The sequence below is a fragment of the Rhamphochromis sp. 'chilingali' genome (genome assembly GCF_963969265.1).
Source record: "Rhamphochromis sp. 'chilingali' genome assembly, chromosome: 5".
Classification (NCBI taxonomy): Eukaryota; Metazoa; Chordata; class Actinopteri; order Cichliformes; family Cichlidae; genus Rhamphochromis; species Rhamphochromis sp. 'chilingali'.
The window spans coordinates 36927374-36946082 of NC_137932.1; the positions used below are offsets into that span (position 1 = coordinate 36927374).

At 38.8% G+C, this 18709-nt stretch overlaps 1 protein-coding gene across 1 annotated transcript in view; it reads right to left on the reverse strand.

Moving 5' to 3' along the window:
* Positions 1-18709, reverse strand: part of LOC308397600 (E3 ubiquitin-protein ligase rnf213-alpha-like) — a 68113-nt gene that overhangs the window by 32202 nt on the left and 17202 nt on the right. Inside the window, exons 15-24 of the mRNA XM_080883573.1 lie at positions 18509-18661; positions 16488-17098; positions 15942-16101; positions 15644-15861; positions 6608-6745; positions 6127-6279; positions 4799-6035; positions 4055-4239; positions 3745-3900; positions 41-3601 (exon numbers count right to left, since the gene is read on the reverse strand). Coding sequence (XP_080739699.1) covers positions 41-3601; positions 3745-3900; positions 4055-4239; positions 4799-6035; positions 6127-6279; positions 6608-6745; positions 15644-15861; positions 15942-16101; positions 16488-17098; positions 18509-18661 — 6572 coding nt within the window. The remainder of the gene's footprint in view (positions 1-40; positions 3602-3744; positions 3901-4054; positions 4240-4798; positions 6036-6126; positions 6280-6607; positions 6746-15643; positions 15862-15941; positions 16102-16487; positions 17099-18508; positions 18662-18709) is intronic.

Genomic DNA, 18709 nt, shown 5'->3' on the forward strand with positions numbered 1-18709 from the left:
CAGCTGCTGTGTAATATTTGAAAGCAAACAAAAAAATTACCTCAGTGAATAAGAAGTGTGACTGTTCAGGCTGCTGGGTGTGATACACAATGTAGTCTCCCAGTGAACTGTGCATTGCTTCTTTAACAAACTCTTGCATTAAATGCTCTTGTTCCTCATCAGGCAGTTTGGATTTTTCCAAACGAACCACTGAGTCCAGAGTGGCACAGTTGAGCAGAATGTCTTTGGCTTTGTTCAGAGTGACCTGAGCATCAGTCTTAGTACTCTCACGCTCTGTTACTTGCATGACCACAGAGGAACAAGTGTCTGAGTGGTAGCCGATGAACACATCACTTGGATCATACTTCTTTTCTGAGGAGTAACTACTTAAGGAGACAAAATCATTAACCCATTCCTCCAGTTGTCTGGCAATGATCTTCTGTTCCTCTGTGAGGACAGTGTTGATGTCAAGGTAGTGTTTCTCCAACCTGTTAATGAGTGGTATTGGAAACTGCTCATAAACCACTTCCTTCTCTTCAATGACGATGAGCCTGAAGTTTTGGTGAACTCTGCATTTCACACGATGTGTTCCTAAACCAAGATCAACATAATTTTGACCTCCGAGGGTCACATAGTACTGATTTAGAGCATCGTACAGACTTTCATACAGATTTTGAAGGTTGAGAAGCACAACTGTCTGTCCTGTCTCCATGCACACTTTGACACGGTTTATGTTCCTGCAAATCTGTGTGTATTCCTGATCCTTTGGGAAACTTGACCCAAAGATTATCTCTGGGCGAATTTGATGAGAGCAGAATATCTTTTGGAGAATCTGAAGAGCAGCAAAGTTTTTTGTGAGTACTAAAAGGTAACGACTTTCCTCCATTTTGGAAGCTGGACAGATGCTTTGCTCAACCATATCAATAGTTGTGATATTAGTATTAGAAAAGTCAGTTCCGACTTCTCTGCTGAATGTGTCAATTACATCAACATCATCTTTTCCGCTAAAGTTTCGCAGGACTGCTCCGGTGATCTGATCTGCAGTAGGACGCTTATTAGACGTTTTGGTAATTGAAAATAACATTTTTATCAGACTGTAGAAATCTCGCAGACCAAAAAATCCTTTGCCTTTCTTGCATATTGTCATATATGCTTTTGCAAATGGCTCAAAGAGACGATTAATCTTTTCAAGAACATGTTGATCAGAGGAGCAGATTCCTGTGGCACTTTTGATGAGCTCTTGTTTATTTAAATCTCCACGGGACACAAAAATTCCACGATTCATCTTGGCAGGATCCAGTGCCCAGTTGGAAATTCCAATGAACCCAACCCTTTTATGAGGTTTTGGCTCATCATCAACACAACCCTCTTCCAGTAATGGGTGCAGTGCTTTCAGTGGCATTTTCGGGGAATCCTCAGCCAATCCAATCTCATCAAGAACAACTACTGAAATATATTCATCCAGGTTTTTGCTTTCTTGAAAGCGGGCACATTGCTTGAATGTATTGATGATTCCTTCAGGAGTTGAATGAGGGCTACACTGGAAAGACACCAGATGTATTTGCTTGAGCTTTTTGTAGAGGTCAGAATGTGATGTAGGACCCTGCATTGCGTCCGCAACTAGAGTTTTAGATAGTGATTTGGAGCTTCCTGGTTTTCCAACAATAAAAAGGGGAATTCTCAGCTCAATGCAGACCACCATCATGAAAAAGTTCTCTTTCAAAGCCTCATTTCTGGCTATTGTCTCAGCCATGGGTACACCATTGAGCAGGAGGTCCTGCATGAGTTGAATTTCCTTCATTATTCTCTGTGGTTTATACTCAGGAAGAATTTGGCTGATAGTTTTCAGATATTTGTTTTTGCTCTCCAAACAGGACTGATAGCACACTCCAGTAGCCATCAAGAGTGACCAGATTACTCTGTCACTAGCAGGTAGTATTTTTTGTCTGTGTGATTGCTGCTGTAAAAAGGCTTTTAGAGCTTCAGCAAACATTGGGTGATTTTTGTGGAACCACAGAAATACTTGCATGCAACGTTCAACATCTCTCAGACTGACAAAGCTGCATTCATCTTTCCTCTCTCTCATGAACTTTTGCGATGACGATAACACTTTAATTATTGTTGGGATATAGTTTTTGTCAATCGCGCTGGCCTTCACCTGTCTTTGTACTATTTGTTCAATGTACATTTGCTCTGTTGTGTCATTGAGCTGTCCAAAATCCCAAACAAGAGGTATCATGCTGGGTGGTAACACATGAACACGATACACAAGCTGGCGGAGAGGGATGGAGCCAAGTCTGTCTTCAGTCTCCTCAGCCCGAACCCGGTAACCCAGTCCTGATGCTTCCAGCCGCTCAATCATCTGGTCTGTATGTTTTCTGTAAGGGTTGCAGGCTGCAATTATCTGTAAGCCTGTATTAGAGCAAAACTCTTGTCCCTGCACTGAATTATCACAAAGGATCTCCTTGATGCTACTGATGGCTTCTGTGGTGTTTGCCTCATCAAAGAAAAGTACTGAGTCAAGATCATGATTCTCTTTATTGGTCCTTGCAAGAGTTTCAGCTTCCTTCACTTTCTCATAAATCATTTCTGACGTAGTTCCTCCATGAACTTTGACCAGTTTCATGTTTTCTGCTGGTGCTCCACATCTTCTTAGTTCACACATAAATTTTATCAGCCTTGTTTTACCGCATCCTGTCTCCCCCATTATGATAACAGGAATGCCACACCTGAATCTCATATGAATTGCCATCATTTTGAGGATATTGTCGGTGGTCAGTTCATATGTTACATCGGGATCTGTTGGCCACTTGACGCCAAGAACACTGCACAGATGCTCAATCTTGTCAGCTCTAGGAAGCTGATCAAAGTCTGCATTGAAAGGAACTCTCTGATGTTCTAAGCCATTGTACAGCTGTTGCGTCATGATGTTCTTCTTTATCACTTCTTCTGTCAAAGGATTTACTGCATCAACCCCTTTCTGGCCATTGGGCCTAAGGTGAAATCCAATGAATGTCATGGACATGTGGTCATCATTAAAAAAGATGTATGGATGTGGCTCTGATTCCCACCTTTTTCTAATGAGGAATGGAGCTAAATCTTTTTCTTTTAGTCCACTGATGTCAATGTGTTGCTTCCCTGGGCTCTGGTCAGTGATGCATAGTGATGGTGTTGCAAAGTCTTTGGACATCAAGATCATGAACTCAACCACAAAGTTTTTGAACCCACAAAGAGTGTCTCCAACCAACTCAAATTTGCAGAAAACTGAATTCTCACAGTCTTTCAACTGAAGATTAAGAAACCACACAAAGTTACGCAGCTCTGCCCATGATGGATCGATTATACCACAATTGATTAAGAGTATCTGAAGACACTTTGCATGAGTCCCTTCAATGCCTCGGTAAGTAAAGTTGTCAAGACTGTCATTGTTGTGAAAACGTGTGAGGTACTGGTATGGTCTTTGATAAGCTTCACTCCTGAAACATTCATCATCCATGAGGGGGTCATCACAGTCCATGTCTGGATTTTGCTCTTTCTGCATTTCCAAAGTCATAACCTCTTTTGGTGGACGGCAAAACACCTTTGGGAAAACATCCAAGAATGCAAAGTTTTCCTTTCGTCCCTAAAAGTATATAAATATATAATTATGTTTAGAACATTCAGGTCTATTCTCAATCTTAATATCATCTTCTCCTACAAGCTGCAAATCGCAAGTTCAGCAATTATCTGTATATAAACTGTACAAGCAGTAAAATCTCCACTCACTGATCTGGTGGCACATCTGTTCTGATCATTTGTGGTTTCTAGTAATTCAATGATATATAAGTGGTTCTGGCTGCAGTGCCACATCTGTCCATCTGAATCCATCAGGTACCGCAAAAAGAATAGCTTGAATATCAGCTCATTCAGGCCTTTTTGCACCTATAAACAACGTATGAGAAAAAAAAAATCGGTATTACTAGATAAAGCAATTTATGACTAGCTAAGGGATTCTCAAAGAATCAAAATTTAGATTTAAATTGAATAATTTCATAAATAATAGCACTTTTACTATGGCTACTTAAAAATGACTTACCGAAGATGTGACATCAAAGTGAAACACCTTAATATCATTTTGTTGTGGTGTGTCATACAAAAACTGAAGAATCTTGTTATCATCAACCTCATGTTCAGTTAGTCTGATGCACTTCTTAAATGGCATTCCTTGTGTGGCACATTTCTTTAGCTTTTCATACAGTCTTTGGACATACAGTGACTTGCCTAAAATGGTAGAATAACAATCTATTAACTGGTTGACAGAAATCATGTCAATAATTGTATTTTTCACACAACGCAAGATACAATTCAGTACCCTGTTTTCTATATAAATACTGCAAACTTATAATATTTATTCTAAAACGTATTTCAAAGATATTTGCACTTGTTGTCAGTATTAAAGTAACTGCTAAGCATTACTGGACTTTTTAAAGTAAAATAACTGAAATCTGAAAGTTGCTGTATGCTGTGTAAATAACTATGTTATTAAATTACAACAAACATGCTTTAAGATGGATTTTAAAGGAGTGTACCACTTTAACAAAATTACATGGGGTTCCCTAAAAAATATGTGATAAAGGAACTACATATTGTCTTTATCTATAGTAGATGATATTGCAAAATGCATGAATAAAACCTTATTAAAGTCTGGATTAAAGCTTTTAGAGCAAATTTATGCATAAACGTAAAAAGAGATGTATTTTTTAAGGTTTTATTGATGTCCCATCTTAACAATTATTTTACATAATGGATTGACGGAGAGAAAGTCACATTTAAAACTCACCAACTCCTGCACGACTGGAAGCAACAATACCCAGAGAATGGCCACCTTTGAACATGGCGTTCTTGTAATCTGAGGTAACGATGTAATGAAGGGACAAGTACTGCTGGATCTTTTCCAGTGGCTCTTGTGGCACAAAGTCTGTTTTGTACTGACTGAAGGCAGTAGGGATATAAGTGTGCTCTCTATCAGAGCTGCAAAAGATCACTAGCCTATAATCCTTTTTATGGGAATGCAGTTTCTGAAAACACTTTTCCATTGCACAGCTAACATCATAGGAAAGCTGGTCTGCCCACAGCATTGTGTAAATCTTCTGGCCAGTGTCACCTGATGTGAGGCATCTTCTCAGGAAAAGCTCTACTTGTTCATAAGATGTTGAAGGGGTACACAAAAACACTTCATCATAAGTTGGCAATGGCTCAAAGTCACTGGTCATGTACAAGCAGATACTTGAAGTCAGGATCTCATCATGTTGGCAGATTATGAGATTAGGTTGTTTTGACTTTAGGCCTTTTGGAAACTCCCTTCTGAGTGAATGGTCTTTCGTCTCTGAGAGTACCGGTTCATCTTCCAACTCATTCTGATTTCGGTTTTCTGTCATCAACTGCAAGAGACGTCCTAAACTCCTAATGTCTAATAAGTCATGGAAAAATATTTCCTTGTTTTTCATGTAGCCATTCCACAACTCCTCCAACTCTTTCAATCCAAGAGCCTTGTCTGCTTCATCTGCTGAGTCACTGTCATGTGCAAAATGACTAACACTGGGTGACGATGGCTCACTGTGTTCATTATCCCTTTTGCCATATTGGTTATAAAATCTTCTCCAAATACTCCGGACATCTGATGTTGTGCAGTTTGCTTTGATAAAAGAAAGCATCATCAGCGCTTTGTCTTCGAGTTCTGCATTCATGTTTGTTGGAATCAGAACACTGCACAAGTAGAATATTTGTTCTGCTGTGAAGTAGTTTAAGTAGTAGTGGTTAAATCTCTGTGTGTCCATGAAGTTTTGCCAGTCATCAAGAAACATCTCCATCTTCTTGGATAGAGCCGTAAGCTGTTCAACTAAGTTTCCATTTACTTGGAAGCCACACAGGGTCTTGCAAAACCTAATTTCCATAATGATACATGGGTCACTCTGAGTTTTACAAAAAATCTTAGCTTCCCAACACCTGAAAAGTGGGTTCCCTGCAGTGTGAAGGTCTACGAATGCTTTGGCAAATCTTTGGATGTTTTCAAACACCTGAATATGAAGAAGAAATTAGATTACAGGTGACATAAAAATATAAGCTATTGTTAAAACATCAATGTAGCAAATGATAACAAAATCATACCTCAGTGAAGCGCTCCACTTCGCTCTGATTTTGTTGCTTTTTTCCAGACATAAGCATAAGTTTATTTTGCAGTTCTTTCAGGTCCTCATAGGTATATGTCATGTTTGCATGTCCATCCTCAATTTGCAAGGTCAGTGAATTCTCTAAAGTAATCTAAAAAGGGAAAAATAAAAAATGATTACTGTAGAAGTGTGTTTGTCCTTCGACCGAGAAACTATGATTCCATGCACATACGCACATTAGTACAGTGAAAGGTTAACAGGAAAATCAGCTTAAAGGGGAACTTATCTAAAAAATTTATTGTTCAAATATGTTTGTTTTTTAGAATTTATATACATAATACTCAAATAAAATTACAAAGAAATTCACATAAAAGGTGACACTAACTACTACAAGAAAAAGTTTTACAATGTTTTATTGTAAAACTATTTTTTATTTATTTTGAAATTATAAAACACTGACATGTAATTCATTTGTGTACCTTTTTCTGGTTTTGTGCCTTGATAAAATATATTCCCCTTTCATTGATGGATGTAGCCAGAGACAGAGATGAAAATTCAACAGATCCATGGCTTTCTCTAACAGTTGTTAACCAGTCCAGGTGGCGTGAAGTATCCCGCTGAAATGAGACATCAAACAAAACAATTTATGTATTTCTAGGTGGACTAAATGTTTTTATAAATGTCCAATAAAATAATTGAAGATGAGTTAATTGGAAATATGTGTTCCAGACTACGGACATGGTAAATCAAAAGAGATAACCCGAGCATATCACAGACTGTAGTTTTTCTTTTTATATACTTGGTTTGTGGCAGTGGTTTAGTAATTATTTTGCTGTATACTGACTTCCAAATAAATCCTTTTATTGAGAAGGCTTCCTTCCCAAAATAATTCCTTAATAGACACAACTTTAAATTTGTGTAATCTACATTATTTAGATTTGCTATTTGACTGCTCCCACTCCTGATGAAGGTGAGGATGAGTAGTATTGTAGCCACTTTGGCATTCAGAATCAGTTAGGTAATAAGAGTGTTATTGTGCCACATTAAAATATATTTGGCAAACCTGGAGCGTAGTCCAAAATGTGGTTGTTTTTCTGTTGAATATTTTAAGTTTCTTCTTCATTTTTATTCAACAGCAGTTTTAGTTTATATTTTATTTGTTTGTTATGTCCAGTGGTTAATATTGAATTTATACACAACTTACAAACTTACTGCCTTAGGAACTACTTTAGTATAAAGTTTAGAAAGTTCTTATAGATCCTGGTGGTCCTGCTCATAAGCATTTTTTCCTTAAAGGCATTTATTGAGTTTTAATCTTTACAATAACACCACCATAAAACAAAACAAAACAAACCCAAACCAAAACAAAACAGACAAAACAAACAACTCAGCTCAAGGATACAAATAAATAAATAGAAAATTAAGACACTTTGATGTTGAGACACAATTAGCAATACTCATATGCAGAGATGGGCAGGAACGCGTTACAAGTAACGCGTTATTGCCCATCAGATGTAACGCGTTACTGCCCAGATTACTTTTTTCAGGTAACGAGTAAAGTAAGGAATTACTCTTGCAAAAACGGTAATTAGATTACCGTTACTTTCCCGTAGGAACGCTGCATTACTGCGTTACTAAAACCGTGATTTTTTTGCGACGTTCGTGGCAACAGCTGTGTGCAGATCAACAATGGATCATATATCGAGTGCGGGAGAGAGTATGAGCGTGCAGCGTTTAAAGCGTGGAAGTACTGACCTTACTTTGAGTTTGATTCCATAAAAAGTGACAAAAACATTAGTGTCCGTTGTGCGTGGGAAGAAAACTTCTTTTTACAGCAAAAAACCCCCTAAACTTCCAAGCAAGCACCAGGAGTGCGCTACCACGTAATGGGAAATTCACAGAGAAACTCGTGGATTCTTCAACTGACCGCTGCGGCACACCTGCACTAGGGCAAACCTCCGCCTACGCCAGCGGTCCCCAACCTTTTTTGCGCCACGGACCGGTTTATGCCCGACAATATTTTCATGGACCGGCCTTTAAGGTGTCGCGGATAAATACAACAAAATAAAACTAGTACCGGTACCAAAAAAAAGAAGATTTATTCATAACACACATGAAAAGACCCAGGAAAAACGATAACAAAATAACGCTGAAAACCGATAAAAACCCTGAAAACTATACATTTCACACCTGAGCCTCAACTCTCGCGGCCCGGTACCAAACGACTTACGGCCTGGTACCGGTCTGAGGCCCGGGGGTTGGGGACCGCTGGCCTACGCCACTCCTGCTTTACAGGTGAAAATAGAGCAAAAGGACCGCTAGTCTTTGATGTTATTTATTTTCTGCTGTGTTTTACTTGCATCTATTTGAAAGAGTGAGTGTAAACACAAAAACAAAAAATTATGTGCTGGAATGTGCAGAAAATAAGTTTAAATGTTAAACAAATTTCTTCCAGTCAGAGAATGTTGCATATAATTACCAGTGTTGGGACTAACGCGTTATTAAGTAACGCGTTACAGTAACTACGTTATTATTGTGGTAACGAGCACGGTAACTAGTTATTATGCCAAAATCAGGAACACGTTAGTCGTTACTGGGCTTTAGATAGGGTCGTTACTCGTTACTTCGTGTGGTGGCTATCGCGGAGCTTCCACAGATTCAGTAACATTAGCAAGTGGTGGAGGCCAGCAGGTGGATGAAGAAAAAAGGACGCAGAAGGAAAAGAGACCCGAGGCAGCCGCCGGTCCAAGTGTGAACTGAACTTCAGGTAAGAAGTTATGACCTGCAGTCTCTCTGGGTCAGATATGAACCAAGTTTAGGTGGAGTTTATTTTCGTTATTCTGACTTTTTCCGTACTGCGTGCTAGCTAGCATGACGGAGTTTCTATACAGCTGGGTGGGTGCTATGAAGTTAATGATGTTGAACTTTATTTTGTTCATAAGTTATTAGAGTTGCCAACCGTCCCGTCCGGTATTCAGAGAAAATATTACGCGTTTCTTATTGAGGTGAAAAGGAACAGTTTGTCCCGTAATTCAGCTACAATGAAAAAGGCACAAAGCTGGAGTTATTCTGTGTCTTTGCTGCACAGCTGCCTCTTCTTCTTTCATTCTCCCCCTCCCTCTCCCGTTTCTACTTCAGTCATGAAAACTGATCAGTGATCAGCTGATCGGCTCTTGTTTGTTTATCGCCCACTTTGCGCCGAAAGAGGAAACCAGCGGATGTCGCGCTAAACAACAGCAGCACGTTTGATCAGCTGTTGTTAGAATTTATTAAATATTAATTTCTAGTATCAGCTGATGTTTGCTGGAGCCACAGCTGTAAAAAAGCTGCTGGTCATGATATGGTTTGGTTATGTGGTGAGAGGGAAACATGAAGATGAAACCAGGAGATGTCCTTACTGGATCATCAGAGCTGAACAGGTGATGGAGAAACAGGTTTACCTTTTAGGTGACATGAATGAGTTGAAGGGAAGTTATGAACTGTTTCTGAGAGACAAATAACCCCAGGATCCTTTTTTAGGTAACTGACAGCTGGTAACTGTGCAGGGGCGGGTCTAGCAAAGTGTTGCCAGGGGGGCAGGTAGGACATTAACAGGGAGAGGGGGGCACAAAGAAATATTTTTCTTTCTTATTCTCATTTAAAATGTCTAGCTTTTAAAAAATAATTATCTGAATCTTACAACAAACGATTGATAGATTGATGCATATATACCATCAAAACAGTGTTCATCACTGTCACAACAGCGTTTGTTTTCATTCAAAGGCTTTATAATTTTTCCTATAATAGTGGGCCGGTCTCTAGTCAAAATTCCCGGGACGATTTTCTGTCCCAGTCCAGCCCTGTATGCAGCTCATCTGCAGTCTGGTGTTGCCTACATCTTCCTATTCAGAAGGCAGAATTTCCGAGTTCTGAGTACAATCGAAAGCACCACGACTGCAGTTTTTGTGTTGGATGTAAAAGGCGCACATGACGCCGTGACGTAGGCTAGAATCATGGCAGCAGTCAATGACGGTCCAGGCGTGGGATTTCTCTCATGGAAATATGCACATTATCTTTTCCTTTCTATTGGTAGGTGGCACAGTGCACTTGTGGCAAGTAAGCAAGCTAGAAGACTGGCAAAGTTATGGAAGCAACACATTAACAAGAGAATTCTGAGTAAAACCAAAGTTACTTTCCCTAGTAACTAGTTAGTTTGAAAGTAATGAGTAACTTGAAGTAACAGAGTTACTTTTGAGAGAAGTAACTAGTAATGTAACTAAGTTACTATTTTAAAGTAACTTACCCAACACTGATAATTACATTTTTGCTTGATGCATAAAGTTAAAAGGTTAAAACTAATAAACAAGTTTTAAAAAGAGACTTTTCCATTTGATTACATTTTGTATGATGGATTATGCAGAAAAAGTAGAATTGGGCTGAAAGATCTATCGCTTCATCACCTATTCAGGTTGTAGATCGTGTTTTTAAAAAGTAACTAAGTAACTAAGTAATTAATTACTTTTGAAAATAAGTAATCAGTAAAGTAACTGGATTACTTTTTTGGGGAAGTAATCGGTAATTAGTTACTGATTACTTTTTTCAAGTAACTTGAACCAACACTGCTCATATGTAAAATAGCAGTGACATGCTTGTATTATACCAGGGACCGTGAGAAAATAGCAGAAATATCCAAGCCGGCACACGCCACAAATGGGTCCCATATTTTATGAAACTTCTTGTCCTTACTATGTAACTTGCATCTTAGGAAATCTAGTGACACATACTCCAGTACAGTCCGGTGCCACTGAGTCTTAGATGGGGTCGTGTTCGTGATCCAGTTCAAAAGGACACATTTCCTTGCACAGAAAGTTAACAGCCCATAGAACTGCTTTCCAAACTTCCCCCTGATTTGGTCATTCGCCACTCCGAGTAGCATACAGAATGGATTGCATTCAGTGTCAGTGGTGAAGATCTTATCCAGTTCATGCTTTATGACAAACCAAAATTGTATTTTCTGGCAGGACCATAGACAGTGCGTGAGGTTGCCCACCTCTATTTTACTTTTAGGGCACAGCGGAGAAAGGTCTGAATTGTATTTATGGTGTTGAGAAGGTGATATGTGAGCTATGTGTAGAATTTTAATTTGGCTTGCCTTTACTTTATTACAGATGCTCGTCACTAATCTCAATATGCAATTCCTTTTCCCAAGTCCTCTTCAAATAAGTTGTGTCCATGACCCCAAACTCTGTTAACAGGCCATAATTTTCTTTATAAAAGTTCTGAGGTTTGGCTGAAATAAGGTTTTGGCTTTTCACAGTTAGAGAGGGTTTGATTATTACGCATTGTTGTAGCCCTTTGGATATGGTCCCTCACTTGTAAATATCTAAAGAAGTCGTACCTATGAATGTTGTATTTACATAAGCTTCGACCTGGGCATTAAGTCAGAAGAAGGAGAAAAAAAACATTCGTAGCCCAGTTCCGAAAGCCAGGGTTAGTGGTCCCAGGCAGAAAGAGAGGATAGTTGGATAAGGGGGTGAAAAGAGATGTTAAGTGAGACTTTCCTTCTAGGTTTTGAACCATTTGCCAAGCTCTAACAGTAGATCCAGAACAGAACATCCTTAAGGTCTTAGGTTTTCCCACAAAAAGCACATTTTTCAAAGGGAAGTTGGACAAAGAGCTCTCGATATCCAACCAGACAGGAGCAGGCTGTTGTACCCAATCGGCAGCTATACGCATATGGGTGCTCAGCTGATACTTAGCTGATACTAAATCAAGGCCCGCTTTGAGGATGGAAGACATAACGTGGATATTTTAAGACAAAGTTTCCTCCCTGCCCAAACAAAGGAGGTAAACCAGCCATTTAGAATTTGAATAGTTTTTGGTGGGATAAGGGTTGGAACCATCTGTATTGGGTAAAGTAGCCTGTGTAGAATGTTTATTTTCAGAAGAGCGATATGACCGAGCCAGGATAGAGGTAAGGACTTCCATCTCTCCAAATCTAAATTGAACTGCTCAAATAGGGGCGTAAAATTACTTTTATTTATCTGGTTAAAAGCAGGTGTGACCCTAATTCCCAGATACGTAAAGCCCTGTCAGGACCAAGTGAAGGGAAATGCAGAAGGGACCCGTGGTCTTTGTCTCAGACTGTCCAATAGCATCATCTCTGATTTATTGAAATTAATTTTATAGCTTGAGATCTTGCTAAATTTATTAACAGTTTCAACCACAGAGGGGATTGATGTTTCCAGCCGAGTCAACACAACAAGTACATCATCAGCATACAAAGTAATCTTATGCTGTCTTTGTCCTATGGATACACCATGTATGTCTGCCTGAGTATGTCTACTTGAGCTCGTACTGCATCTGCCTCTATGGTCAAGGCAAGGAGCAAAGGGGAGAGGGGACAGCCTTGTCTAGTTCCCTTCAGTATCTGGAAGTTGGAGGACCGCACCCCAGTTTGTGAGAACTGCAGAGCAGGGATTGTTATAAAGTAACTTAATCCAGTTTATAACATTTCCACTGAAACCAGTGTGTAAAAAACAGGTGAGACCATTCAACACTGACAAATGCCTTCTGGGCATCAAGGAAGATCACCAAACCAAGTAGAGACTTTTGTTGGAAGAACTGGATCATATTCAACAACATACGCATGTTATTATATGAGTTGTGCCCTTTAATGAAACCCCTTTGGTCCTTTTTAATTAGCAAGGGGAGTAAAAGTTCTAGATGTTTTTCTAATATCTTGGAGAGGATTTTCAGATCCACATTCAACAAAGAGATTGGCCTGTAGGAGGCACAATCTTCAGATAGCTTACCTTTTTTAAGTATAAGGGATATATTGGCTTAAAGAATTGGGCAAGAGACCCTTTTTAAAGAAGTCATTGTACATGTTCAACAACGGGCCAGCTAAAATTTCTCGGGATTCTCTATAAAACTCAGCACATAAACCGTCTGGTCCCGCTACTTTACTCACAAGCATTTTAAAAAGGAATAATCTTTTTTTAAGATTGAGGAGAGAATTCCGTGTTTTCCACAATCCACTTTGCAATCTGTAAATTCAGTGGACTCTTTCAAAAAGCAGCTAAAAATGTATCCTTTTAAATTGACAGTCAGGCTATGGTTTTTTCACTTTTTTGGTGTCATTTTATTCCTGGTCTAAGTCACTCTATAAATAAATAAATAAATGTACTTACTAAGTTCATTTATTTCACATCTAAAAAATTTATAAAGCAATAAATCATGGATATTGCATCAACTTTGTAAAGATCTACCATATTTGATCAACAAATCTTTTAATATTACAAATCTGTAATATTAAGCCCATATAGAAAAGTCTAAGGAGCTCGGAAAGAAAAGTGTCTGGACTTCTTTAAGTTGCTTGAAGACGTTTCACATCTTATCTGAGAAGCTTCTTCAGTTCTAAGGTCACTTGGCGAAGAGCCTGAGATTTGAGCCCTATGGGAGTATCCCCCCAAGAGGGACAATGGACCCCCGTTTGATCCTCTACCTAATCACACAAGCCAAGATGTGAAAATGGGTGTGGGTCACAATCAGCCAAGGTTTTGGGTGAACCCACTGTGCAACGTAGCCCCACCCTATCATGTGATTTCTGTACGTCACAAGGCCAAGGATGTGAGTGGGCATTAAGGCATCTGGGAAGGGATCTCAAAACTGTATCATAGAGAGCAGACAGTTGGTGTCGTAAACCACCGCCTCTGTTCAAAGATGGTTGTTCACAGTGGACATAGATGGCTTCTATCAGTGCTCTTCCAAACCATCTGAACCAGTTTCTGTTTGTGAGCTGGTCTGAAGTACACTGATATGTCCTGCTTGGAGAAGACTCTCCTGAGTTTTTCTGATAAACCGGCTACATAGAGGATGACAACATTGTTGCGTTTGTCTTTCTGATCTTCCCTAGTTGGTGTCTGACCTTCTTTTCTATGCTGACTTGATGAGAGCCCAATTAGGATGATCACATGTTTTAAGAGCTTCCTTAATGTGTGTGTTCCTTCCTTTACCCTTCAGGGATTAGAGGGAACATTTTCTGCCTGGTGTTGTAGGGTCCTGATTACTCCAAGTTTGTGTTCCAGAGGGTAGTGGGAGTCAAAGAGGAGGTGCTGGTCCGATGGAAACCTCAACTTCAACGTTCAACGGTTTCCATTCCCTTCAATGCGCACAGCACAGTCCAGGAATGGCAAACAGTTATCCTTTGTGTCTTCCCTGGTGAGCTTTATGTTTTTATCTACAGCACTGATGTGAGCATTAAAGGATTCTACTTCTTGGGTTTCGATTTTGACCTAGATGTCATTGGACCAGCACCTCCTCTTTGACTCCCACCACCTTCTGGAACACAAACTTGGAGTAATCAGGACCTTACAACACCGGGCATAAAATGTTCCCTCTAAGCCCTCCAACACACACATGGCAGGGATAGCTCAGTAGTTCCGGCCCATAATCGGAAGGTCGGGGGTTCAAATCCACTGAACAGCTACCCTGAGGTACCCCTGAGCAAGGTACCGTCCCTACACACTGCTCTCCGGGCGCCTGATTTGCAGCTGCCCACTGCTTTACTGAGTGAATGGGTTAAATGCAGAGAGAATAATTTCCCCAAGGGGATCAATAAAGTATACATTATCATTATTATTAGTAAAGGAAGCCCTTAAAACATGTGATCTTTGCTGACTCATCAAGTCAGCAAAGATGCACAGAAAAGAAGGTCAGACACAATCTAGGGAAGATCAGAAAGACAAAGCAACAATGTTGTCATCCCCTATGCAGCTGGTTTATCAGAAAAACTCAGGGGAGTCTTTTCCAAGCATGACATCCCAGTGTACTTCAGACCCAGCCACAAACTCAGAAAAAAAAAAAACAGGTTCATCTCAAAGACAAAACTCCTCAACACAAACTTAATAATGTAGTGTATGCTGTACAGTGTAATGAGGAATGCTCAGACCTCTACATTGGAGTGACCAAACAACCACGTCATAAACGCACAGCACAACATTGAAGAGCCACCTCCACAGGACAAGACTTGGCTTTCTGTCTACATCTAAAGGACAAAGGTCACTCTTTCAAGGATAGGGGTCTATGTCCCTCTTGAAGGACACTCCCCTAGGAGCTAAATCTGGGACTCTCCACCAATTGACCTTAGAACTGAAGAAGCGTCTTGGATGAGCGGTGACATGTCTTCAAGCAACTTAAAGAAGTCCAGATGCTTTTCTTTCCAAGTTCCTTAGACCACGATGACCTGGATGACTGAGAACCTTCACAGCCCATATAGCAAAATTCATCCACAGTAGTCAGACCGTTCCTTAACTAAATCCAACCTCAGACTACTGATTATATTGTTAATATAGATTAGTATCAGTAATATCTATATTAAGAAATATCTTTTAAATACCCTATGATATTTAAAAGAAGCAAGGTTTTTAATTTTTTAACAGCTTCAGTGATAAATCAGGACATATTCTTAATGTTAGTACTTCTATCCATTTATAGCAGTGATGTTAGTTATATTTCATAAAGGAAGGTCTTACCAGCTTCTTGGGTATATCTTTGTCATTATCAAGTGCCTTCCACAATTTTGCAAGTGACTCATTGAATTTCTGAAAATCAGAATCCTGCTTCAGGTCATACAGCATGGACGAGAAACCAAGGACAGCATCATGAAAGCAGGCCACTCGATCGACATCCATGTCATTTTCTCCAGCAGAGATTGATGCCAGGTCAACAAAAACTTTCAGCTCATTGATATCTGCAGTTACAAGTATTCTTTAGTTGTTATGAAATTCTATATGTAATTGTTAATGATAAAAAAAATAGAATATTTTATACCTTTAAGTTCTTTTTTAATCCACTGGATAAAATCTTTACTCTGGAGGAATTTTTGAAGACATTCCTTGCGACTGTCTGTAATGCCTTTAAGAATATTTTTTGCATTTATGAAAGCATCATCAATGCAGTTCAGGTTGTTTTTCTTGAAGCTGGAGTCATTCTGAAAAATATACAATGATATTAAATCCCACAAAAATGTATTTTATAGAAGAGTATTTATACCCCCAAATAAATGTTTTATGATGGTTGTTTAAATCACGCACATTTCATGTCTGTCATTCTTTTAGAATATTTTACATCTGAGAACAAGATCAAAATGATTTTTAACAGTGTCTGTTGTTCAACATGATCACTAATGGATGATAATTTATCTTAATAACTCAATTATATAATATATATCAAGAATATATTTTCTTCAGCTGAACATGACTGGATTCATCCATCAAAGGAGTCAAAAGTAAGTCAAATGTGAATATTTTGCAGGTAAGTGCTAGAGTTTATTTCAATTACCTTGTTTTTAATAATATTAAGTAATTTTAAACATACCATTTGCAGCAACCTCTCCAGTACACTGAAGTCCCCTTCTGGACATAGCATGCTTTTGATGTCCTCAATGATTTTGGAAGATTCAACTGCTAGATGAACATCCTGGTATTGCTGAATTTGGTTAACCCTTTCTTTGATCCATGTTCTGTTATCAGATGTGTCTACTCTGCACATGATATCTAAGTCCTTTTTCAAGTTTTCACACTTTCCTTTATAGCCTTCAAAGATGTTGTCAATTTCTTCCAATAGAAGTTCTCCACTCTTTAGACTATCATAAAGCTTTTTGTAATTGTTGTAGCAGCTCTGAAATATTTTGTTGTAGACCTGGTCAAGGGTATAGATTTCTTCATTTCTATCAGTGTTATCTGTATCCGATTGGTCTCTTGATAGCTCCTCCACTTGGTTTTTCCAGCATGTTCTGAAGATCATGCTGTCTTTGATGGCATTCAGTTCTGAAGCCATTTGGCAGGTTGTATCACACAGATTGAAATAAGTGACATTTACGGATGTAGGAGAGATCAGTCCATCGAGAGTGCGGACCTTCATAAATTCATTCAGTTTCATTGTATCTGTGTTCTGATCAAGCTTTTTGTCCAATCCATTGAAATCAACTGTGGATTAGATGTGGAAAAGATGTAAGCATAAAAATTACTGTGAAAATATAACACCAAAAATTATTTTCCCAGTCCTTTCCTAGTTTAATTATTTCTAGACCCAAAGAGTTCATTATTCACTCTTTCAATATGAAGTAGCAACAGCCTTTTAAGATCAATAGAATTCCTCCTGAATTCGGTCCTTCCAGAGGCTCCTATATGGATCTATTTATTTTTACAGTGTTAAAAAAATGAATGTCCACACTTCTAATGAAAAACTACTAAGATATGTTCTTCTTACCCAAAACAATGAATTGGTTCTATAAACATTCAGGGTGAGGTCTTAGAAAAGAGTTTCAGGACACAGCAGAAGCTCTGGCACCACATTGACACCCTTGAACCATCCCAGGCCAAATGCATGCTCACATACCCTCTCCCAGTAATATGAACAAGCAAAATAAAACATTCGATTGGAAACTGTCACTGCCGTATCCGACGCAATAAAATCATTCTTTTGTAAATCATGTTAGCATGTTTTATTTAAATGTTCTTCAAAACGTTTGGCTTTTGAAAAGCTAAATTCTATTCCAGGCATAAAAGAACCTGTGCCCACACCTTTCATTGCAAAACTGACATTATGCCTCCTTGGAAAATCCTGAGAATAACTTTATAACACGAAAAAAATGCTTTATGTTCATGTAGACCATTGGTAAATTTGTCCCAGAGGTATTCTTTTTAAAAAAAAATAAATCTCTATCATTGAGGAGATATCAGACCTTTTTTTTTTCTGCAGTCTTATCTAGAACAGGGCCAAAAGCTCCATCACCACCTTAACAGCACCTGATGTGCAGGAGTACTCAGAGAAAACCCACAGAGTACATACAGAAAAGCTTCCACTGAACAGGGAGGTTTAAACTGTGAACCTTTTACTCTGAGATGATAGTTGTAACAATTAAATAAAAAGAGTATAATGATATAAAAATATAATAGTAAAAATTAAGTTCTGAAAATGCTGGGACCTTTTCACCAACTGCAAACCGTCGAAGCATCATGAAACAAAAGCTACAGCAAAGAAGACTGCTGAGCAGTTAGAATACTATGTAAGACAAAAATTTAATAACATTCCTCTCCCAAAAGTCCAGCCGCTGGTCTTCTTAGTTCCCAGACATTTACAGTTAAAAGAAGACCAGATGGTGCACAATTTCCCAAATTTTTGAGATGTGTTGCTGCCATCAAATTAAAAATAAGCTAATATTTTTCCTAATATTGTACACTTTCTCAGTGTAAACATTTGATATGTTTTATATCTACTGTAAACAAAATATAGGTTTTGTTCTTTGATTTTATTTACATTTTACAGGGCATCTCAACATTTTTGGAATTTAGTTTGCAAGCTTCTTTTTTTCTCAGTTTGCTAGCACCACCCACCTTTCACATGCTCTGGAACGTCCTGGCACATTTGCAGAAGACTTTTGACCCGCTCCTTTTCAGTATTCACTGCCGCTGCTTCTTCTTCCCTCAGTCTTAGTAATGTTTTCATGTTTTGCTCATCTTTGCAGCGACCATCATCACATAGACCATCTGGAGAAGCATAAACACTTTGATGACCAGAAATATAGATAAATAAGG